Here is a 21,736-nt window from a genome sequence, read left to right on the forward strand (position 1 = left end):
ATGAGCAAGACAAAAAAAGTATGCTTGCCTACTATTATGAAATTAGTCAAAACAAACAAGACTTAAACTTTCCCTTGAAAATGATCGCTTCGTTTGTTCGCTATTTTGAGCACAGTACTGCTATGAGGAAACAATTTTAATTCTTCCTTGAATCTCAACATTAACTTTGTTGGCTTATCAACATTGATAAATAAAAAATTGATAAGGGGATAAAATTCTACTTTGGGTTGTTTGGGTGTGTTACGGTTGTTTCCACTGTACTAAAAAAAACGACAACGATCCTGCTAGCTCATAGCAATGATTTGAATCACCGTTAGCATCGCTCTGCTTCCACAACCGCACGTGACGACACAAAGCTACTTTTGTCGAATTAGTACAACAACGCGGACCAATGCGTAAACATAGTTAAGACTGGACTCTTTGCCTTTCGTACCCAACCGATTCCACGTGACCGGTGGACTGCTCAGGCAGCGGCAATCAGATGAAGCTCACATTGATTAATGGAGATGAAAGGAGGCCGAGGCCTTGTGACCGCCAATAAGAACCTGGACGAATGGGGCTGGGACTGTTATTTTCAAGCTTCATTACCATGTAATGGCAGGAGAATCAAAGCCGAGCATAGGAAGAGAAGTGGAAGCGTGTAGAGTGGGGTGATTAGTGTTGCTTCAGTGCTACAAAGAGCTTTAAAGAAAAAGATGAAAAATACATTCAGGATGCCTTGTGACTGTTTAGTCTGAATGTGCTCTATTCTACGTATTCTATTCTAAGTACTAGATATACATTAAATGTTATTGTATCTGTTTGATGTTCTATACAGGACTATTTGTTTGATGTTCTATACAGGACTACATACATATAGACACTTCAGGTGACATCCATATGGTGAAACTGTGTTATTATTACCAGCCAAGTACTTTTTTGCTAGAGTATACAGTATATATCAGAACTATATATTGAGGAAAAAAATATATATATGTGAAAGGAATTTATCTATTGAGATTGTTGCTTTGTCAGGTTCAAAAAGTAAAATAAAATAATGTTTTATGAATGTTCCTGCTGTTAATTTGATTTCTACAACGATTGCTATTTTTGTGATGCTGATCTGTAATGATTGCCATTAAAGTGAATGTCCCAACAACGTGAATTCAATGTCTATTTCTTTCAAATTTCTAAAAAAAATGCCAGACCATGACTAGCACTTTTATGTGAAAAACAATAGGTAAAAAATAGGTAAGCTTAAAAACGGTGTTAGCGTTGGCTCTTGGGTAACGTTGACATTTGGTGTACGGATATTTATACACAAACAAACAACCTGAAAGAAAGAAGATGGCATTGTAAAGTATGGTCTTGGTTTTATTAAAACGATTTTCGGAGCAAATTGATGATATAATCGTTTCTTTCCATTGGAATGTCATGTTTTGCTCCTGACTGGATGAGATTTGGATCAAACTTGACGTCCTCATCGAGTGCAAACATCATCATTACACTGCAAGGAAAAGAACTTGTCTGAAAAAGCAAAATTTCTCGGGAATCATCCGCTGAACTCGACACGTTCACAAGGCTTCACTGTATAAGACCCCCCCAAATAAGCGCGTCCGCTAGCTTGTGACTATGTGACTAGCACTATTTCTCTTCATCATTTGGAGCGCACGGAGCAACAACGATGTCTTTTGTGTTCAGGGAGGACGCGTGTTGCCCCTCGGACAGGTCACAGGGAGCTCGGATGTGCTTGGAATGGACGATGGAACGTCACAAGCAGCCTGACCAAACTCATGGTCACAGGAGTGACTATCACAGTTTGTCTCAAACTTTAGTTTGCATTAGAAAAAGCACCAATAATAATCCTTTCCTGTTTTCAAAATAAGAATTCAAATGTTTGGCCATTGCTGGGCTCCCGTGTGACATGAGGACATTCCTAGGTCTCAATGCCCTTCCTCAAACCTTGAGGACCCACGGGAGAAAAAAAAATGATTTTGCAAATAATATGACGATCTCTCCATCGTGAATATCGTAGTTCCTAATCAAATGAAGTAAAGTACAGTTGCAGAGCGGTGGACTCTGACGACTAAATAATGACCACGGTATTGTCCGTGAAGATGCCGATTGGATCCGCGCAATGATGCTGACGTAAAACCACCAAGGACAAACGTGTGGTTTGTGAACACATGTTTGTCCTGCAGTTCCGTTTAACCCCTCACTGGGAAGGTAATTGGGAATGACAATGACATTTTTTCTTCTAGAATAACAGCAGTGTGTCTTACCACCGGCCTTTGACCCTCTTTTGCGTGAGATGAAATGGACAACGCTTTTGTTATGTCCTCCAAAGGTACATAGTCTCCTGGGGAGTCTTGGACAAAGTGCAGTAAGATCTTCTCCCCACCTTGGCAATCAGAAAAGATACAGATGATTTTGGTGAATAGACTATGCTTTACTGTTCACAAGTTTTCTTGTTTAAAATCACAATAAATCACAAATAGCCAAAGAGAACAAAAAAATGTCCAAAATGAATACGTATGAATATGAAAAAAAACATTATTAACAATTATTGGTTGGTCCATATTATTAGCACTTTTTTCCCGCATAGCTAACACCAAAACTGGAAGTAAAAAAACAAGGACTTCTGTTTGTCAGTCTTCTCTCATATGGAGCAGCACTGCTCTCTTGTGGAGAGATTTCTACATACTGTATATTTTTAAATGCTACAGCTATGCTGACAGTTCACTGCTCCCTTTTTGTTGTTATTTTTAGTGTTTTCCCCCCTTTTATACCTCTAATATCAAACAACGCTAAAGTCAAACCTCCGAGAAGCATTTTTCACAAAAAAATGGGAGTTGGATTCCGCTCCTCAGAAATGTAAAAAAAAAATTTTAAAAACTCACTTCATACTCTTAAAGATAGAAAACTTTCTTTTTCTTTGTTAATTAGAATCAGAACGTTTGGGAACGTTTCTTATTGAAGTGTACCTTTGGCTACGATGAGCATGCCTCCACTCTGGAGCAGGTCACCGGCGAAGTTGCCCTGGATGCCGCCAGCGCTGGCCTGCGTGAAGCAGCAGCAATAAGAGACGTGTGTCATTTAACTGTACCTTCATGTAACAGGCAGGAGAATCGCAACAGCATACAACTAAACACAGCTACCTTTGAAGCCGTTTCTCGTACTTTCTTCCCCAGCGCGGCGGGCACCACGCTCAAAGCTGTGTACCTAGCAAGTCAATACAAGTGGAGTGTGGTTATCTTTGTAAAGGCAGAATGGTGACTCTAGTGACATATTTCTGATTTTTATTTTATTCGAGTGGCATGGTTAGGAACATGGAATTGGATATATGGAGCAGAATGGCTATGGTAGTATGAGACACTTACTTGATGCTGAGTTTACAAAGGTAACATACTCTACATGTATTTTCAGTGATTATTTTTAAACAAAGAAATAAACCTGTGTTCCTTGACATTTATAAAATGGGTCAAGACTTAGGAAGATGTCAACAATTGAAAACCATCGCTTAAAGAAATTCTCAAAGTGAACATGGACGCTCTCTAGTGGTATGAGGAGGAATCACTGCCTGTTTCGAAGATGGGCAACTCGTTGCACCTAATGTGGTGCGGTGCAGTGAGTTCTGGGAACAAAAGATTGACTCACCTTTTGAAGCCCAAGTCCTTGTAGCATTTCTTTTGCTCATCAATGTAGACTGCTAAAAAGAAAAGACAGCGTAAAGAATTTCAGAACTTATTCCAAGAACTGCAGTAATATTTATCGTTTTTCGCAAAGGATAAAGAATACATGCATGTGAGAACTGTGATATGTACGTACATGTACCTAAGTAGTTGTAAATTTTCTTGAGTGAGCCGCAAGTGTGTGACATGCCACTTACATCCTTTAAAGAACCCCAACTGTTTGAACTCGTCGAGGCCTAACTCCTCGGGCCCGATGCCCACCAGCGCCACGCCGTTGGCGCTCAGGTCAGGCGCCAGCTTACTTATCTCGGCCGCTGTCCAGCGGCACACCTGGCAACCAAAGCGTCGCAGGAAAAACAAGACCGCCGACCGATCCTGCCAAAGAGACTGTAGCTCCACATTCTGTGGAAAAAAGAAAATACATGTTTGTTTGTTATGGATGTTGTTTTGTTGTGAACTGGAACCGAGTATTTTAGTCCAAAGGTATCTGAACATCTACATTCAGTACACAGGTTGAGTGAGTGACATTTGCCACATCATTAGGATAACAGGTCACCCCAGAGACACTTGACAGTGATTAGCCTCACTATGGGGTATAATAGCATCATGGATAGCATAATGGAATATAATGTCAGTCGGTCTCTAAGCAAGACAACCTGCAGAATTTACTCAATATAGTTTCTTCTCCATTACTTTAGTATACCTCTCCAGTGTCCGTGCTCTTCAACAAGTTCTTCCCAACACGATTAAGATCGATGTTATCCATGTTTTAAAAAATGCTCAACGCAGAGGGAACATGTAATAGTAAATATATGTAACGCAACTGTTGCAAAACAACCACTTCCTGGTATGCCCATTGGCTTGTGCTGTCCAATCACATTAGGCTAGCTAGTAATAGCCAATCGGAATGCAAAGACTACAAAAAGAGGCGGGACATTCTCAAATTGGAGAAAATATGAGTTTGGAAGTTGAGCAAAGGTGAGCTGGTTTATGACATCAAAGGTTGCACTCTTCCACGCCTCATTTGCAGAGAGTTAATACCTTTACTACGGCTTGTTTTTAAATGAACTACAATACAATATTTACAATAGGTAAATGGGAAAAAGTCACTCACTTTTTCTTTAACAAATGCAGTTTGCAATAACGACATATACTGGTATTAAACACACGTTTTACATATTTGAAAATACAAATAACCTACATATTTTATTATCACGATTTTAATTTATTATTTTCAATAAAAACTGTTTAGTCTTTCTAATGTTTTCCCTAAATTATTACTTAGTTTATTTATTTTCAAATAATAGGGGTATTATCATAACCTATGTTACATAGGCCAGGATGAATACATTATTATTATTATTATTATTATTATTATTATTATTATTATTATTATTATTATTATTATTATTATTATTATTATTATTATTATTATTATTATTATTATTATTATTATTATTATTATTGCATATAGTTATTTGGTTTCCCATGATAGATTGTATTTCTTTTCATACACATTTTTAAAATTACATATTTTCGAATAGGTTATGATTTATTTTTGCTTAAACAACTTCTATGGAGGAATGCATACGACGTTCGGTGGTGCTGATGCTGCAGGAGGGGCGTGACGTCACGGGTGAGACCGGCAGGAAGAGGCTTTGCGAGGGCGAAGAGGGGCTGGGGGGTAGAAAAACGAGACCTCGGATTGACTGCATCAAAGGAACCTAAAGAGCACCTGTCATGGCTCCCGTAATAAATTTGACGCCTCTTTTTATAAACCACCATTGTCGTGTACGCATTGTGCGGTTATAAATGTCGAGGCGGCCCGACAAGGTAATTATCCATTTTTTTATTGTCACCTCTTGTCTTTTTACGTACTCTCGATTGTGTAATTATACATCGATGTATTGGTTTGAATTTGAAGGATCAACTTGAAGCTGTCATTGCATTGTGCGTTGCGCCATTAAATCCATTTTCCTGCATGAAATATTGAAAAGGAAACACGCTTCACAATGCCGCATACTCACTGAGCGAACACATGGGCAATGCGCAGCAGCTACATGCGCAGTGGTGTCTGCAGTGTCCTGACCGGCGGTCGGTCTATCCCCCCTTCCTCCGCCCCCTTTTGACCATGAGCAATGACTTCTGGCACCCCCGCCCCCTTGTGGCTATGAGCCATGACTTCTGAAGCTGACCCACACCTCTATTCCTGCCACTAATACTAATAATTGATCATTCAAATGTTGACGATAAACTCAAGGTGGAAAAATATTCACATTCTGTGGTGAAGAAAAAATTGGTTTATGCCTTGTGCCCTAGACTAAGCTGCCTTGAGAGAGATATGTCATCTCCGGGGATGGGCACCCCAAGTGACCCCCTCCTGGCCAGTCCCGGCATGGGGAGACTACCCTCAGTTCAGGAGGGACTCTGGAGGAACTCGCTACCCAAGACGGCCAGCTTCCCGACGTCCTCCACCCGACTCCTCAGTCACCGCGCCAACAACTTCCAGCGGCAGCCCAAGCGCCAGAAGCTGATCCGACCTTCTCCGCCTCCGCCGCCAAACACGCCGTGTCCCTTGGACAGGCTGGACCTCAGCGAGCTACCCCCAAGACGCGCTTTCCAGGAGCTGCTCTTCAACGGCTGCATCCTTTTCGGGATTGAATTCAGCTACGCCATGGAGACGGCTTATGTGACACCTGTACTTCTGCAGATGGGCTTGCCCGATCAGTTCTATAGCTTGGTGTGGTTCATTAGCCCCATACTTGGTAAGTGGGGACACAAACACTCACATTGGCACCACATTGGTTTATTAGCCTGCCTGTGTTCATCTTCAAGGATTCTTGGTTCAGCCTCTCATCGGAGCTTGGAGTGACCGTTGCACATCCCGGTTTGGACGCAGGAGGCCGTTTATTTTTGCTTTGGCAATAGGTAAGACGCACGCGTGTCTCTGCGATTTAGCCTCGCTCTGTTGAGTAGGGACTTGAAAGAGATGTGAGAGTAGGCGGTTTGTTGCTTTTTAATCCCTCATGTGGATTAAGGAAAATGTCATCCATGAAGAATACAGCAAAATTATCTATTATAAGGACTTCCTGACGCGTACGAGTACAAATTTTATGACTTTTAACATCCCCAAACTACAAAGTGTTTTTCATACTTATCTCCAGGAGCATTGTTCGGCCTGACTCTGGTGCTGAATGGACGCGACATTGGAGTAGCGTTGGCGGACACGGCATCCAATCACAAATGGGGTATAATCCTGACGGTGTGCGGTGTGGTCCTCATGGACTTCAGCGCAGATTCGGCAGATAACCCGAGTCACGCCTACATGATGGACGTGTGCAGCCCGGAAGACCAAGATCGGGGTTTGAACATCCATGCTCTACTGGCAGGTGGGCTTTGGCTTAACTCATATTGTCCTTAACTAGATTGATGGTGGTGGGTCCATACATAAATATTTTTAACAACTTCATCATTTGTCACAGGACTCGGGGGTGGCTTCGGGTACATCGTAGGCGGCATCAACTGGGACCAAACAAACTTCGGAAAGTCAATGGGTGGTCAGTTGCGGGTCATCTATATGTTCACCAGCATCACCCTGGTGATCGCCACAGCCATGACTCTTACAAGCATCCCAGAGCGACCGCTGCCCAAGAGCCAACCCTCTGTCAAAAGCAATCTAAAGAGCCCCAACGTTCTACTTCCTCCGTCGCCGCCCGCCCCACCGGGATCTGCGCTGGCAGTGGACGACGACGATGAGGAAGGTCACTACGGCTATCACTTGTCAAAGTCAAGCCACCCCGAGTCTTTGGCGTATTCCTGCAGCGCCAACGCCCGCCTCTGCGCCGGGCTCACTAGCCCCATATCGCCCATGAGCCCCCTTACGCCAAAGTACGGCAGCTTTATAAGTCGGGACAATTCGCTGACCGGCGTCAATGAATTTGCCTCGTCACTGGGGACTTCCTACATAGACAGTGTTCTCATAGACTGCTATACGGGGCAACAGACACCACAGGGCCTCCTGGCCCCCAACTCTGTACCCTTCCCTCCAGGAGACACTCCCGCCCCAGAAGGGTCCACCCAGCCAGAAAGGCAACCCGATAGGGAGTGTCACCCAGACACAGAGACTGCCCCACAATCCGAAGTAGCATCTCAGGTCACATCAGGGGGGGGGCCCGGTCTGGAACCACGTCGGGGCTCCGCCGCTGGAATCCTAAAACGACCTCAGAGTCTGGCACTCATGGAGGAGCCCATGGCGACCCAGATAGTCGGGATGGAGAATGGACGTAGGAGAACTGTGACGTTTAGCCAGCAGGTAAGATTTAAAATTCACGTTATAGCAGTGTATAGCAGTAAAGGTTAATATCAGACTGGACCAAAAAAAGAAACTCTACAAAATGAAGAAAATTGATTTTTGAGAACAATTTAATTAAATGAATATAAAAATTTAGGTTTTATGGCTAGGTCAGTGCTTTTGATAGTGTTTAGGCCAACAGACAAGACCTCACTGGTGGTTCATTAATACATTTTAGTCACAATTCTCAAACTTATTTTTGTTTTTGTTGTGTCTGATGCAGGTCGCAAACATTTTGCTGAACGGCGTGCGCTATGAGAGCCATCTAAACGAGAATGCGGTGATGGGAGAATCTCAAATGTCAATGAAACTCCTTTGTATAGCCATCTATCGGATGCCCCCCTCTCTGCGGAGTTTATGTACTAACCATTTTTTGGGTGAGTAAATCAAATGGGCAAAAAAGTTACACTGTCACACTTTTGTAAGAACTGATACTTAAACAGAAACAGTGGCACAACATTTATAAAGATAATTACTCACTGACATATATTCTTTATCCTCTGAAAAACTCATTAGGGTATTACATCTTACTTTGTCTGCACTTATACTGCCCGCAGGTGGACAAGCGGTGCATGACAGTGGGAGCAGTACAATCAAATTAATAAAAATGTATTTCACATTCTATTTATTCACTCTGTCATTATTGTAAGGACTATTTTTAGAAAGTACAATATTGCCATGCAAGGAGTGATTTTTACCTGGCCCACTTCAACATCCCAGCCCGGACGTTTGCCTTATGGTTCATGCTATGTTCTTGCAGGCTGGCTGTCCTTTGAAGGCATGCTGCTCTTCTACACAGACTTTATGGGCGAGGTCGTATTTGAAGGAGACCCCAAAGCGCCCCACGACTCCGAGGCCTACCAGCGCTATAACGCTGGGGTCAGCATGGGCTGCTGGGGCATGTGCATCTATGCATTCAGTGCTGCTTTCTACTCAGGTAGATCTTCTACCGCATTCTGACCTATCCAAAAATTATTTCAACCCTCTCTTAATCGGCCTTGTATATTTCCAGCCATATTAGAGAAACTAGAGGAGCGCTTCTCTCTGCGCACGCTCTACTTTTTCGCCTATCTGGCGTTCGGCCTGGGCACGGGTCTGGCCACGCTGTCCACCAACCTCTACGTGGTGCTGTCCCTTTGCGTCACCTATGGGGTGCTCTTCTCCTCGCTATGCACGCTGCCTTACTCACTGCTGTGTGAATATTACCAAAGCCCTCAGGTAAGTCCCGGCAATGCACGTGTGATCATACTGAAGATTCTTGTGCTGTGGATTCATCGTCTCTACCTTTCAGTTCTGCGGCTCATCCGAGGAGGGCACCCGACGCGGGATGGGGGTGGACATCTCACTGCTCAGCTGCCAGTACTTCCTGGCGCAGATCCTGGTTTCGGTGGCGATGGGACCTCTGACATCGCTAGTGGGCGGCGCCCAGGGGGTGATGTACTTCGCCAGCCTGATGTCTTTTGTGGGCTGCGCATATTCATCCCTCTGCGTTGTGTACCAGCTGCCCGCCGCGGAGGGTGAGCCCGCCGAAAGCGAGACACGGCCGCTGCTGGCCCAAATTTAGCTTCGTCCGGATAAGACGCATCCTGCCGCGCACTGTACAGCACAATCAGACATTCTTTTATAGCACAGCTAGACAAACATTGTGTTCATACAGTGGGTGTGCCCATCCATCATGCATTTGCATTTTGTATATCTGCTTTGGACAGAAATCATTGCTCCACAGTAGGGGTGGGGAACCTACATACAACTGAATGTAGACCCAAGCAGCATTGGGCAAGCTAGCATACAATCAACGCCTCAAGCTAGTAATATGACCCATAATCAAAAATGGGATGGACAAGCTCGCATTTAAGAGCCATATTAAAACTAACTGAAACTAATAGGCTAATAGAATACAAATGTGACAAATATGTCTCATTGTAGTTCTCTGTGGTTGGCTCGAGGAACTATTTGGCCTGCTTGTGGCGACAGGCCATATTTGTCACACCCTGTCTGAGAATGTTGTTTTTCTTTTCCAGAAACGTGACAATGTATGTGTTGAGTCCAGTTGGATTTGAATGACATAGTAGCTTTATCCAAATCCTGCATTTATCCCTTTCATGCATTCAATAGCCATTGTCCTCATTAGGGTCACCGGTGAGCTGGTTGTCCCTTACCTCTGACTTCACACATTTGCTCACCTTTTTATGGCTTGTCTTGCATGAGGTGCCATGTGATTGAGTTAGCATTCGCATGGCAACACACAAACACTTGAGTGTACCTGGGATCCTTCCACCCACCAGGATTTTGTCACTTTTTAAAAGCACGGTGCTGCATACACTGGTCGTATGCTGTGACCCTCCCGGCCGACCAGTGCAATAATGACAATCATTCTTGTCATTATCAGGAAGAGGAGAAGTTGAAACAGGGGTGTGAACATCAACATTGAGAAGACCCCCCCTCACCTGAAGGTGGACAACACTGAGCGCCAAAGACTCTTGGGTGCATTATAGCCAGCAGCAAATACCACATCCAATTCCATTAGGAAGCTATTTTTGCCTTCAAACACAGGCAAACATTCTACCTAAACAATTACTAGAAACGACTCTCGGTTCCTGCTGCCCCAGCAGAATGTCACTATTTGAAATACATGACACAAGCAGCTTTCTTTAAAAAACAACTGTTGCAATAGTTCATTTTGTTCAGTATGTTTGAAAAGAAATTTCAAATTAAAATGGATGATTTTTTTTTTTTAACTCCTGTGTCAATTGTTGTCTTCCATTTTGATTTTAAAGTACATGAGAGCCTGAACCTCTCACTTATGCCACACGGGGGAACTAGAGGACAAGTCGCTCTCTGCCAACGCCATTATCATCGTAATGTCTATGTTTAAAATCTTTCCCTATACGTTCTAATCTCTATATATTATTTAGCACACCCATCAGTTAAATGAAATATAGTTAACAAAATCGCAACCTGCAAAGACAAGATGGCAAATTCACTATGTAGATGACAATTCCAAACAGCAAAAGCACTCGTTCTTGGACACTTTCTGCAGGTGGGTCAAATGACGTCATTTAAATGAACTCGCATTTAATCGTGTCACCATACGCACACATGAGAAAGTTAATTAAAAAGACATTTTATTTGTTTGAGAATATACAAAGCAGTGGCTGAAGTAACCATATGTCGCGGCTGGTTGTTAAAGAGAGGCAGTCTTGGACAAAAAAAAGCAGGTTACCCAGCCATAAATGTAAACTCCGTAAGAAAATGACAACAAAAGAAAAAAAATCAAACGTGTAAATGGTACAAACCTGCGTGGAATGCATACAGAACGAACAAGACCAAAGCATTAAGATTTAAGAGGGGTTAATTAACGTCAGCAAAACAACAGAAAGCTCACCTCTACCAAAATGGTGGTGGTGTGGAGGCCCTTTATTTCATGAGCACCATCTGTTATGCTAACAGGGCAGCTGAGGATTAACTAGCAGCTTAAACACCAACAAAAGGTTACGCAACAATTAATAATGTTCTTTATTATTAGCCCCCGCTTAAAACTTATCTTTGGTCCTTGAAGTGAACGTGAGCAGCTGCCTGAACGTTTGAGCAATTGGCTGGTCCGAGCTGACTTGATAGAGGTTGTGCTTACAAACAGAAGCAAGGAAATGGAAATTAACTCATCTCTTGGCATGGCCCTGTTTTGAACACACATACACACAAAAAGCTCACTTTATAGACCAATAAATAACATCTTGTAAAAAAAATTAAAAATTAAAAGAAGAGGGCCACAATGTTTCACTCCAGTGCAATGTGAGAACATGGGAGCAAAATAATGAAAACAAAAAAACTGAACAAAACCCAAAACCTTAGAAAAAGCACAAGCTCTACAACACCATGTTGACCAGTAACCCAGAGCTGCATACAAAACCGGCATTTTAAGCATCTACTTTTGCTTCTTTTGCTTCTTTTGAATCTCCATTTTCCTCAGTCTTCTGTTTTTTGGTGTCCGCTTTCTCCTAGAGGGCGAGAAGGGGAACTAAATATAGTGAATTGTTTAAAACAAAATCTTTTCTCTTAACTTGACAATGAGCTATAAACCTGTAGAATTAATTGAAATGTAGAATGGGAAACTTTTGTTTATACAAGTCTGAATGTGCTGAACACTGATGTCAGAATGGTGTGAATAAATTGAGAAGCTCCATAATAGCAAGCAGTTAAAATAATAATGAAAGGAAAAAGAATATCATTTGACAAAAATGCGTATTTTGGTATTTTTCATTTAAGTTTGCTAAGATGAGGACTGTCACTATTATTTTTTAATCAATTAATCACATCAAATTTCATTATGCATTATAGCGGGTCATAAAACCATTTTCCAATTCTTGTTTAATTAATTATGATTATTGTTTATTTGATATTGCTTCATGATTATAAAACAGCGAGACAACTGAGCAATATCACATGAGGGGAATGATGTATTCAAACTTTTTTTTAAGCTTATTCAGTTACGGGTCATCCAAAGCAAAAGTTTGCAAATGATAATCAGTGTGTTCTCATGTAAAAATGGAAATATTTTTTTAATGTGGACTTTTGGGGGCTTGGTCAAGGTCTTTCCAACTGGGCGACTAACTGATTTGAGTTAAAATTGGTGAAAGATGGTGACAAATGACGACAGCACACGTGACCCACCTCCTCGTCATCGGCAGCACGCTTCACTGGCTGTGCGTCCGTCTCCTCAGCAGGGGGCGCCTCTTCCTCTGCTTTCTCTGCAAAAAAAAAAAAAAAAAAAAAAGAGTTTGCCTTAGTGTCAAAGACAAACGGGAATCTCAATCCAATGAAATGAGACAAATAACGGAGCAGAAGATAAGTACCATCCCCATTCTTGTGCTCGTCTTCTTCTGTCGCATCTTCAACTTTGTCACTGTGTTTTGCACCATTCTGAAGGAGCAAAATGTCACATTTATAGTCCCGGCAGTTGGAACAATCCTCCACGGACACTCTAAGGACGATGGAAGGGCGCATGGGGGGTGCTTTATGCTCTCCAGAGGATTAACCACCACTACCCGCAGCAGGCTCTCTGGGAAGACACCCCCAATGGAGGCGGCTCGCTTGCCAACAACATCTGTGCTATTTTCCACAAGGGACACAAAGAGGCCCAGGCAGAATGGAGACACCTGCACGACGAGGGGGCTTCTCACCATAAGACAAAAGCACCCCCACCTCCCTCGCTCGCCACACGAAAGCTGCCAGCAAACTCACAGTGCCATTAGCAGGTGCGTCCCCGTTGTCTGTTTTCTTCTCCTCCTCCTCCACTTCAACTTCTTTCTTTTCTTTCAGTTCCTAAAAAAGAAAAAGAAAAGAAAAAAGACGATGAAATTGTCGCAATTTTTCTTTATAATCTGAGGTACCGCTATGGCCATAGCCGTGCTTTTTAGATCTATGACGTTTTTAATTGCTTTCTTTTGTCAAATTAATGGAGTTTTTGCCTCGTTCTCTCGGCGCACGCGCGTGAGACGGGCTTCTCGAGATTTTCCCGCCCACAGCAAAAAGCACCGGCTGCTTTCTCCTCCTAGCTTTTGTCTATGTTCGACGCCAAAAAAGCACCTTACACCCCGCTAAACACCTGATTCTCAACCAAAAATATCACACGAGGCATTAAAATATTGAAGAACGACCCCTGCTTGACGAAGGCGTCGAATTTCAATTTTTAATCGTCATTTGCAATACATTTGCAAAAACGCCATTTTATCCGCTAAATTGCATATTACGACCGACCCTTAGTAACTTTTACAACTTCTTAAGCATTAAACCCGACAAGTCGGAGTGAGTATAAAATGAATGAAACACACCTTGGCTGTAACCTCTGCAGTTGCGGTGGTGTCAACATCTGTGTCGGCCATGTCTACTTTGAGAGTAAATTGAGTTAATTTGATTGTTTAGTTCCTGTTTTGGGGGCTTTTCGTCGTCGTCGTCGCGGATACTAGTCCAATGACGCCGAGAGAGAAATGATGTCTGCCCGTCTCCGCTTTTTCTGTGGGAGCCGCTTGAAAACCACTCTTGTTGGAGGTAGAAGCTCAACTCGGCCCCCGATTGGAGCGTGGCGACGCGCCTGGCGTTTCATTGGAGGAGCGCCACGCCAGTTCTCGAACAAGCACCCGCCTTCCACGTGTACTCGTCGTTGATTGGCCAGTGGTTTTAAAGCGCCGCTTCGATGTGACTTTTTGTTTTGCATTTTAATTCAAACATTGGATGCAAGTTGTTAAAGTTGCCATCGATTTATCGATTATAAGTTTCAATACATAAGACAGCAATATTAAAGACAGCAAAATGATGTGAAACACGTGGCCAAGCCTATTGTTGGTATTCTTTTTTTTTTTTTTTTTTTTAAGTTAGCGTTGTGTGGAGAAAGGTGTCAAATTACATTCAAGGAGGAACTATGTAAAGTGAGAAAGCATGGTTTGAAGCTTGAATCGGTTGGAAAAAGAAGGCTATTTATGGATTGTTTTTAAGTAATATTGTTTTGAATTGTTTGGATAAAAGCTATTTAAAAAACTATGTAAGTTCAATTCAAACAGGAGAAATCTAATGGAAAAAACGTTCCTTGCATTTTCTGGTTGTTAGGGACGCAAACAACGGACAAAAAAAAACATAATTAAAAAAAAGATATCACTTTTATTTACCTAGAGAGTCTAGAGAGCATAACAGGCCAAACTGTGACAAAATGTGTGATGGTTACAAAATGAAACATTTTTGGGGGAATATTCCTTAGCGATTTTAAAAGAAAATTTCACATCAAGAATGCTCAGTTGTCCGCAAACAATAAAAAGCCTAAAACAAATCATAAGTGTTCAAGCAACATTAGGTGTCCTTCTTGTGGTAAACTGCAAAACATGGATTGCTTGCCTTCAGACAGAGCACAGAACAGACACAGCGACCTCTGACATCCCATTTTGGACTGTGCCTTGTCATAACAAATATTCTGCAGTAGACGTGTGACTGTCTTCTCTTCAGGGGAGCTAGTGAGAGACAAGAAGGTCATCCAACTTCTGTTGTTTTCTTGGCATTCGGGAAACAGCAACCTGGAGCTGGAACTATTTTAGAGGTTGAATTGGAAAATCAATGGCACCTATGTGTTTTTAACTTGTAATCAGAGCTGGACACAGTATGTCACCCTTGCCTTTGTTATCCTTGTCCCATGCAGCACTTGACCATTGCTGTAACTCCCACTGTGTTGCTAAGGAGTCATCATTCCACTTGAGCGCAACGATCCCCTCTTAAATGCTAGGATTTGTTCCATTATGACAGTAATGTGTACATTTCTTTAAAAAATTAAATTTCTGATGATGAATTATGAAATTGATTAAAAATAAGTTAATGAAGTGTGCATATGATAATATCGTCACTTGTTTTAGGCCAGGAAAGGGAAAACAAATGAGTGCGATGCATGTAATGTTGGCTTTTCTTCACTTCTTTCTTTTTGTTAATACTCTTTCTCTGTGAGAACTGGGGTCAAATTACACATTTTGCATTTCGAAGCAGTTAGGAAAATTCAAATTAGAAACAAACTGCACCGATACAAAAAGTATTTATGCAAAATTCATGATTTAAAAAATTTCTAGGTTTAACCCTGTGTGTTTGTTCAACACTGGCGCAGACATCTGAAGACAAACGGTCTTCTTCCTGTTAATGACTAAGCCTTATAACCAGACCTGCCAGTTTTTTTTCCTCCTTTTAAGTTGACTTCCGTACTGCTTCAACTGGCTCATTCAACTGTTAAACCAAAGGAAGTGACAACAGGCGCTCGTACAGTCTTGCGGCCCTGTCGCTTCCAATGAGGCCTACGTGTTGAAGGCTTTTCACTCTTACCAAGCGGAACAAATAGTTTATATAGCTAATATTAAACCGGCAAATGTTAATATTGTATTACCTGCAATTCATTTACGCCAGTTAAAGAAATAAACCGAGCATTTTTTTGCCACTCCAGACGTTATTCAGCCGATTTGGCCTTTTCTGTGTTGCGGCACTCAAGACTTTTTTACACAGAGGTCCAGCAAAAATTTCCCAACAGAGGCAATTATGTGATCGTTTTTTGCAGTTGAGCGGGATACTACTACCACAACAGCGCTTTCAAACATGGCCAATTTTTCAAGATGTCCGTTTAAAAGAGGCATTTCAGCCCACAAATGATATTAGTCTTGTAATTCAAATATATTTGTTCTGAAAATTTTGGAACGCACCCCGAGCGGGATATCTTGTCACAGGCGTCTAATTTTAGCTTGTCTCCTGGGATCGTCACCGCCTCTTTTTTTTTCTTTTTTAATCGCCTCCTCCCCTTTCTCCGCTGCAACCACAGATTTCAAGGGAGCCTTCAGGGCCATAAGCCTATTTAGTGACTCACCTCACATTCAGAAATATAATTACGGAAACTAATTATATGCAGAGTTCAAAGGCATGTGTTCTGGCACGATCTGGGACCGCATTCGTCACTGAGTCAGTCGGATTGGCGGCTTGTATGCAGTTAAGAATAATAATCTTTTTATTCTTCTGGAGGCCATTATTCATTGGTGAAAAAATTAAGACAAAAAATACAGTGGTTCATTTTAAGGTTACTGTCTTACTTAAGGATTTGGATTTGGTTGTTTTACATTTAAAGGCCAAGTGTTTGTTTGTTCTTATATCAACTGAAATTATGACTTGTCAAGTCTGAACTGGCAAAGGTAAATGATTATGACACATTGTGTATCATGTAAACTTTGGGTAATATTAAAATAAGAGGGATGGAAGTCTGTTGTAAACCAAAGACAAAGCAAAATTATTTACATGCTGACCATTTTCTATTTGAAATCCATGATTATTTGTTGAGTGAGTATTTTTTTTGGGCTGGAAATAGCTCAAGAAGTTGTGTTTTTATATTTGGCCCAAAAATTACATATCAAAATGAATTATAATCCCAAATTTGTGTTCAGTTACCACTTTACAGTTTTGCTTATAATACTTTGTATTCATGGCCTAAATGTGTTTTTATGAAAACTATTATGGTAATTACTTAAACTAATTATAGACAACACCACATTCCGATTTATGAACGTATGTACATATTTGGGTGACATCGTCAGACTGAACTTTGAAATGAGCTCGACATTCCTCTCATGAGCATTCAAGACAGAACTTGACCAAATGCAAACATAGAGCGAGGACCTCCTATATTTGTGTAGGTTAAACGTTTTGGGGCTTTTTGAGCAATTCTTTAAGGTTTTATCCAGACTATGTTGTGCAAGAAAATCATCTCAACGATAAGCTTGGCAAGTTCTAACCCTGAAGTGGAGCTTGCGTAGCATCTATTGGGCTGAGTGCCTCCAATGGAGATATGGGAGTAACTCACGGATGGCAGAAGGTATTACTCACCCTCCACTCTGGAAGAGTGGAAAGTGGGCACCAATAGAATGAGGCGGATGAGTGGAGGTTGGGCAGGGGAGGGTGAATTGTGAGATAATTTCCTCTCCTTCCTCATTTGCCTACCACATCTTGTTTCCATCCATGTTTGTGCAACTCAATGAAGGCCCTTTGTGCAGCCCGCGCGCACGTATCCAAAAAAGAAAGCAATTGTGCTAACAGTTCAGCTTTATACTTACTTTTTCCAGTTGGATAAGTGAGGGAAAATTATATGGCAGCAGGCGAAAGTAATCATTTACAAAAGACAAGACCCTCTGTTTTGAAAGTGTGGAAATATTGTTTTAAGACCCCCAAGTGTCCTAGCGCACAGTGACATGATACAGAATGGCAAGTAAGCGCCTTCATTTCACCTCCATTTTACGAGGGCAAAAGGCCTGCCCTGACTTGTGGAATGTAAGTTGCTCTGAGCAAAGTGGGGGCACTTCAGAGAGCACGGGTCAGGATTAGGCTTGGGGGGAGGGGCCTAATAATTGGTGGAATTGGTGACCGCAATCTTAGGTCTTTTGTTTTGAACTGCGGGGGTCCCGTATGGTCCAGCGGCCCTTCTCTTGTCGTCAGGCGAGTCCCGCGGTGCTCGGGGGACAACCTAAATTTGACTTCTCACTGGGAGCCGAGTGGGCTTGATTGATTATATTGCTATCATAATATAGAAAGACAGTATTGCATTTGAATATCTGCATGGAACACAATACGCAATACACGCATATTTTGATAACAGCATGAAAATCAACATTTTAAATAAAGGTTGGAGTCCAGTGTGACTTTTTATGGTTTTATATTTATACGGCAAGATAATACATGAAATGAAGTTCCGACACGCAATGACGAAAATGCAAATGCATCACATTTTTGTCTCGTAGAGTCAGAAATGACCAAAATGACCTTAAAATGTCCCACTCAAAACAGAATGGCCGACTTTTTTATGGGTCTACTCATGCCAGACATTCCCTCCAAATTTAATGTTGCAACTTTGTGGCGTTGTAGGCTTGGATTTTCAAAAAATCTGGGGAACTCAACTAATGTCAGGATTAAACAAGCCTGCCGAAGTGTGAGTAATTTTTTAATTATTTTAGTTGTAGCTATTTTTTTAGTAGTAGAAGCAGTCGCAACATACAAGCAATACCTTCATTTTGTTAACTAAATGTGTGTTCTCTGAGCTTCTAAACCAAATGTCAATAAACGCAATCTAATGTGGCTCAGGAGACAATGTTGACATTCCTGAAGCGTATGCGGATCTTTTTGGTTGACTCGCCTTTTTAATGTCACTTCCAAGGATTAATGCCTTGATGAGAATTTGCAAAATGCTAGAGTGTGCGTGTTTGGAACTGCTCCAAGAATGCAAAAAAACAATTGAAGATGTATTTGCTAGCGACTTAAAAAGATTGAAGTGGCGCATTTTGCACTTGGAAGAGAGTAAAGAAGGAATTTAATTTCAGAGGCGGGGGGACTTGAGTTACAATTACATGACTGACAATTGCAGTTAGCTTTTTGGGGCTTTTTAGTAATATAATTCTATTAACATAAGAACACAGGCGATGGTATATAGAACAAATATGACTATGACCAACACACAAATGAAACAAATTTTGTGAGACTTCAGCTCAGGGAGCATCTAAAACTTTAACTCCCTGCTATTTTAGGTTTGTTTATTTTGAGGGATTTTTTTGTGTGGGATCAGATTCCTTGGAATAACAAGCCCTGGGAATCTTCCTCTTGCTCTCTGGAGGGCCAGGTAAAGCACCAAGAAACATGCAAGATTACTGCCGGGACACGTTTGTAAGCTTTGTTGCTATGGCAACACTCCCAAAACAACGCTAAACCAAAAAAGTCACCTATGACTTCCCGCTGTGAAGAATTGAACGGAAAAGGTTGCATTGTACCAACTACATCTTTCTTCTCTGTCAACTACTTGAGCTGAGCGCCAACCCCGCCTTCTTCACCTCTTAGCTACGCCCTCGCGGTGACTCTGTGTAAGTGGAAATTTCCAGTAATTCTCAGAGCATGTGGAGAAGTCTCCTCCTTCTCGTCTCCTCCGCCTTCCCCGCTTTTCCCGCCTTTCCGCTTTACCTGCCCCCAGACCTCATGGCCCTTCACACTCATGCAGCCATGTTGGGACGACTTCATGAGGAAACATGAGCTGTTAATTGTTTCATTTCCAATGTGAGAAGCCATGTTTAGTGCCTTTTTAAACAACCGGGCTCTGTTGACACTCTTGAGAATTTGGAGTATCCTGTGATACTGTGAATAATTCAAGAGGTTCGATTTCTTCAACATTAGTGATGAACAATCGTTTGTTTGGAATGGCACAGCAGATGGTGCATTTGCATTCTGTGTGTTCCTCGAGTGGGTTGGATGAGCTAGTTGGAGAGCGAGCATAAAGGAAAATTAAAATTAAAAAAATGTGACATATATGTCAGATTGGGTGAGTCTTGAGCATGTCAGATTAGTGCTCATTCAAATAAAAATGGAATTTGGGATTTCTATAATATATGGCGTATATCGGAGCTCACCAGCCATTTTGAAACGGAGCGCTACAAGTTAGTTAATCTTTTCTGAAGTAAGGAATTTGATCAAATTACCTTTGACTGTAAATTATTAATAACATTTTATCAAACTCCATTTATGTGAAGACATTGTTCCTGTTAATGATTTCTCACACTAATGATTAACAATGATTCACCTAGGTGGGAAACAGATAAATATCATGAAACACTATTTTTTTTTTTATAAATCTCCAAATGTTTTTCCATTTTCAAATGACCACTAGGACAAGATTCCTAGAAATCGTCCCATCAATGGTGAGCTATTTTTAGACCGGACTTGTGGGGCTACTTTGGGGCACTCGTAGCTACAAAAGCTTCTCTGAAGCGCATTCACTTCAGGCAACACTGAAACAAAAGCAAGTGTGCCTTGGCTGCGCTGTACAAGACAAAGTTTAAATGAAGACGACAAGCAGCTGGAAAGGAGAACGTTAGCGTGTGCGCTCATGGCATTAGGCCCGCTGACCTTAGCTCCATTGTGCAGCTTCAACAAAGAGCCATCTGCACAGCAACCAAAGCGGCGGCGACGACGAGGAGACGCACACAGGGGAGATGGAGGCAAAAGGGGGGAAGGGACACGGAGGGGCATTTTGGAAGTAAAAACCAAACAACAACAACATGAATTTATCAGAAAACAAGGACAAGACTCTCTCTTTTCTGTCAGCTAAGTGGCAAGCAGACAAGAGAGCTGCAGGGCAGGCCTAATCACTCAAGTACACATTTCCTGTCTGCAGCCCGATACAAAGACGACAACCCGAAGCCAACTATTATAAAGGGTGAGGTAATTCCCGTTACGCATTGAAATCCGTGCACGCCGCCATCATGTTCGAATGCGGCGAACACAAAGACAAAATGGTGCCCGGGATCCCTGCAAATGTTTCACAGGTAAAAAAACACGACAGTCAGGATTGCTTAGCAACAGCGGGAAGAAGAAAAGAAATACATCAGGACGAACCCGCCGTGCTGCCACCCAGTGGACAACCTTTGGAATATGTTGAAGAATAATTGATAGGAAAAGGAGAAATGCAGAACGTGATTTTTGCATAGATAAAGATTGACTTGATTGGGTAGTGTGTGTGTGTGTGTGTGTGTGTGTGTGTGTGTGTGTGTGTGTGATGGGGGGGGGGTCATGGGATTTGAAAATGTTTCCGCAGAACTGATTGGCTGCTAAATGAGCTCATGGTGCGTGGTTGCCTAGCAACATCCCTGAGATGTGGGTGAGAGGGAAGAAGGGAGGGTGGGAGTGCTGGTGGTGGCAGTAGCATGGGGGAGGTGGAGAAGAAGGGGGGGGGGGGCGACAGGGGGGTGTCGTACATACGTCAAAGGGAGGGAAAGGCTTCGGGTGCACTCTGAGGAAACTACCTGGCAACATTCCCAAATAAACAAACAGGAGGAGGGCAGCAAGGGGGACATTTTTTTTCCCTCTAGATAGTGACGCAACAGTGTATTTTTCCTCCCAGACAACACTACAGAAATCATGCAAGGGCACTCAGAGTCCACAGCGCCTTCTTCAAAACTACGTGGAAGAAAAGTGAAAAATCCAGAAAATCAAGCCAATCAAGGTGTGCAAAAAGGAAGTTGTTGAGCAAGAGTTAAAGTGTCACTCTGGAGAGAAGTGCTCAAGGTGGAGTGGAGGTTTCACTGCTTTCGCTTGAGCTAGAGCCTGCAGGAGGAGGTGGGTCGAGGCGGGCATTGAGGGCTCTTTGTCAGGAGCAGGAAATGAGGCTTGTGTTGCGATT

The 21,736-nt window shown here is 42.2% G+C and overlaps 3 protein-coding genes across 3 annotated transcripts; 1 reads left to right on the top strand and 2 right to left on the bottom strand.

Annotated features, from left to right (window-relative positions):
- Positions 1-1,332: 1,332 nt before the first annotated feature.
- prxl2b (peroxiredoxin like 2B) lies at positions 1,333-4,521 on the bottom strand. Its single transcript, XM_061291712.1, has 7 exons — positions 4,375-4,521; positions 3,869-4,073; positions 3,637-3,688; positions 3,138-3,201; positions 2,964-3,039; positions 2,262-2,380; positions 1,333-1,486 (listed from the first exon to the last, which is right to left on the bottom strand). The coding sequence occupies exons 1-7, from the start codon at positions 4,435-4,437 to the stop codon at positions 1,460-1,462; spliced, it is 606 nt and encodes a 201-aa protein (XP_061147696.1). The 5' UTR covers positions 4,438-4,521; the 3' UTR covers positions 1,333-1,459.
- Positions 4,522-5,346: 825 nt separating this feature from the next.
- slc45a1 (solute carrier family 45 member 1) lies at positions 5,347-10,734 on the top strand. The gene is made up of 9 exons (XM_061291718.1): positions 5,347-5,504; positions 5,991-6,436; positions 6,507-6,599; positions 6,836-7,060; positions 7,154-7,983; positions 8,246-8,399; positions 8,783-8,959; positions 9,035-9,240; positions 9,314-10,734. The coding sequence occupies exons 2-9, from the start codon at positions 6,013-6,015 to the stop codon at positions 9,584-9,586; spliced, it is 2,382 nt and encodes a 793-aa protein (XP_061147702.1). The 5' UTR covers positions 5,347-5,504; positions 5,991-6,012; the 3' UTR covers positions 9,587-10,734.
- Positions 10,735-11,130: 396 nt separating this feature from the next.
- si:ch211-222l21.1 (prothymosin alpha) lies at positions 11,131-14,045 on the bottom strand. The gene is made up of 5 exons (XM_061291850.1): positions 13,854-14,045; positions 13,264-13,344; positions 12,876-12,942; positions 12,694-12,770; positions 11,131-12,020 (listed from the first exon to the last, which is right to left on the bottom strand). The coding sequence occupies exons 1-5, from the start codon at positions 13,902-13,904 to the stop codon at positions 11,940-11,942; spliced, it is 357 nt and encodes a 118-aa protein (XP_061147834.1). The 5' UTR covers positions 13,905-14,045; the 3' UTR covers positions 11,131-11,939.
- Positions 14,046-21,736: the final 7,691 nt, after the last annotated feature.

Source organism: Syngnathus typhle, linkage group LG11 (genome assembly GCF_033458585.1).
Source record: "Syngnathus typhle isolate RoL2023-S1 ecotype Sweden linkage group LG11, RoL_Styp_1.0, whole genome shotgun sequence".
NCBI lineage: Eukaryota > Metazoa > Chordata > Actinopteri > Syngnathiformes > Syngnathidae > Syngnathus > Syngnathus typhle.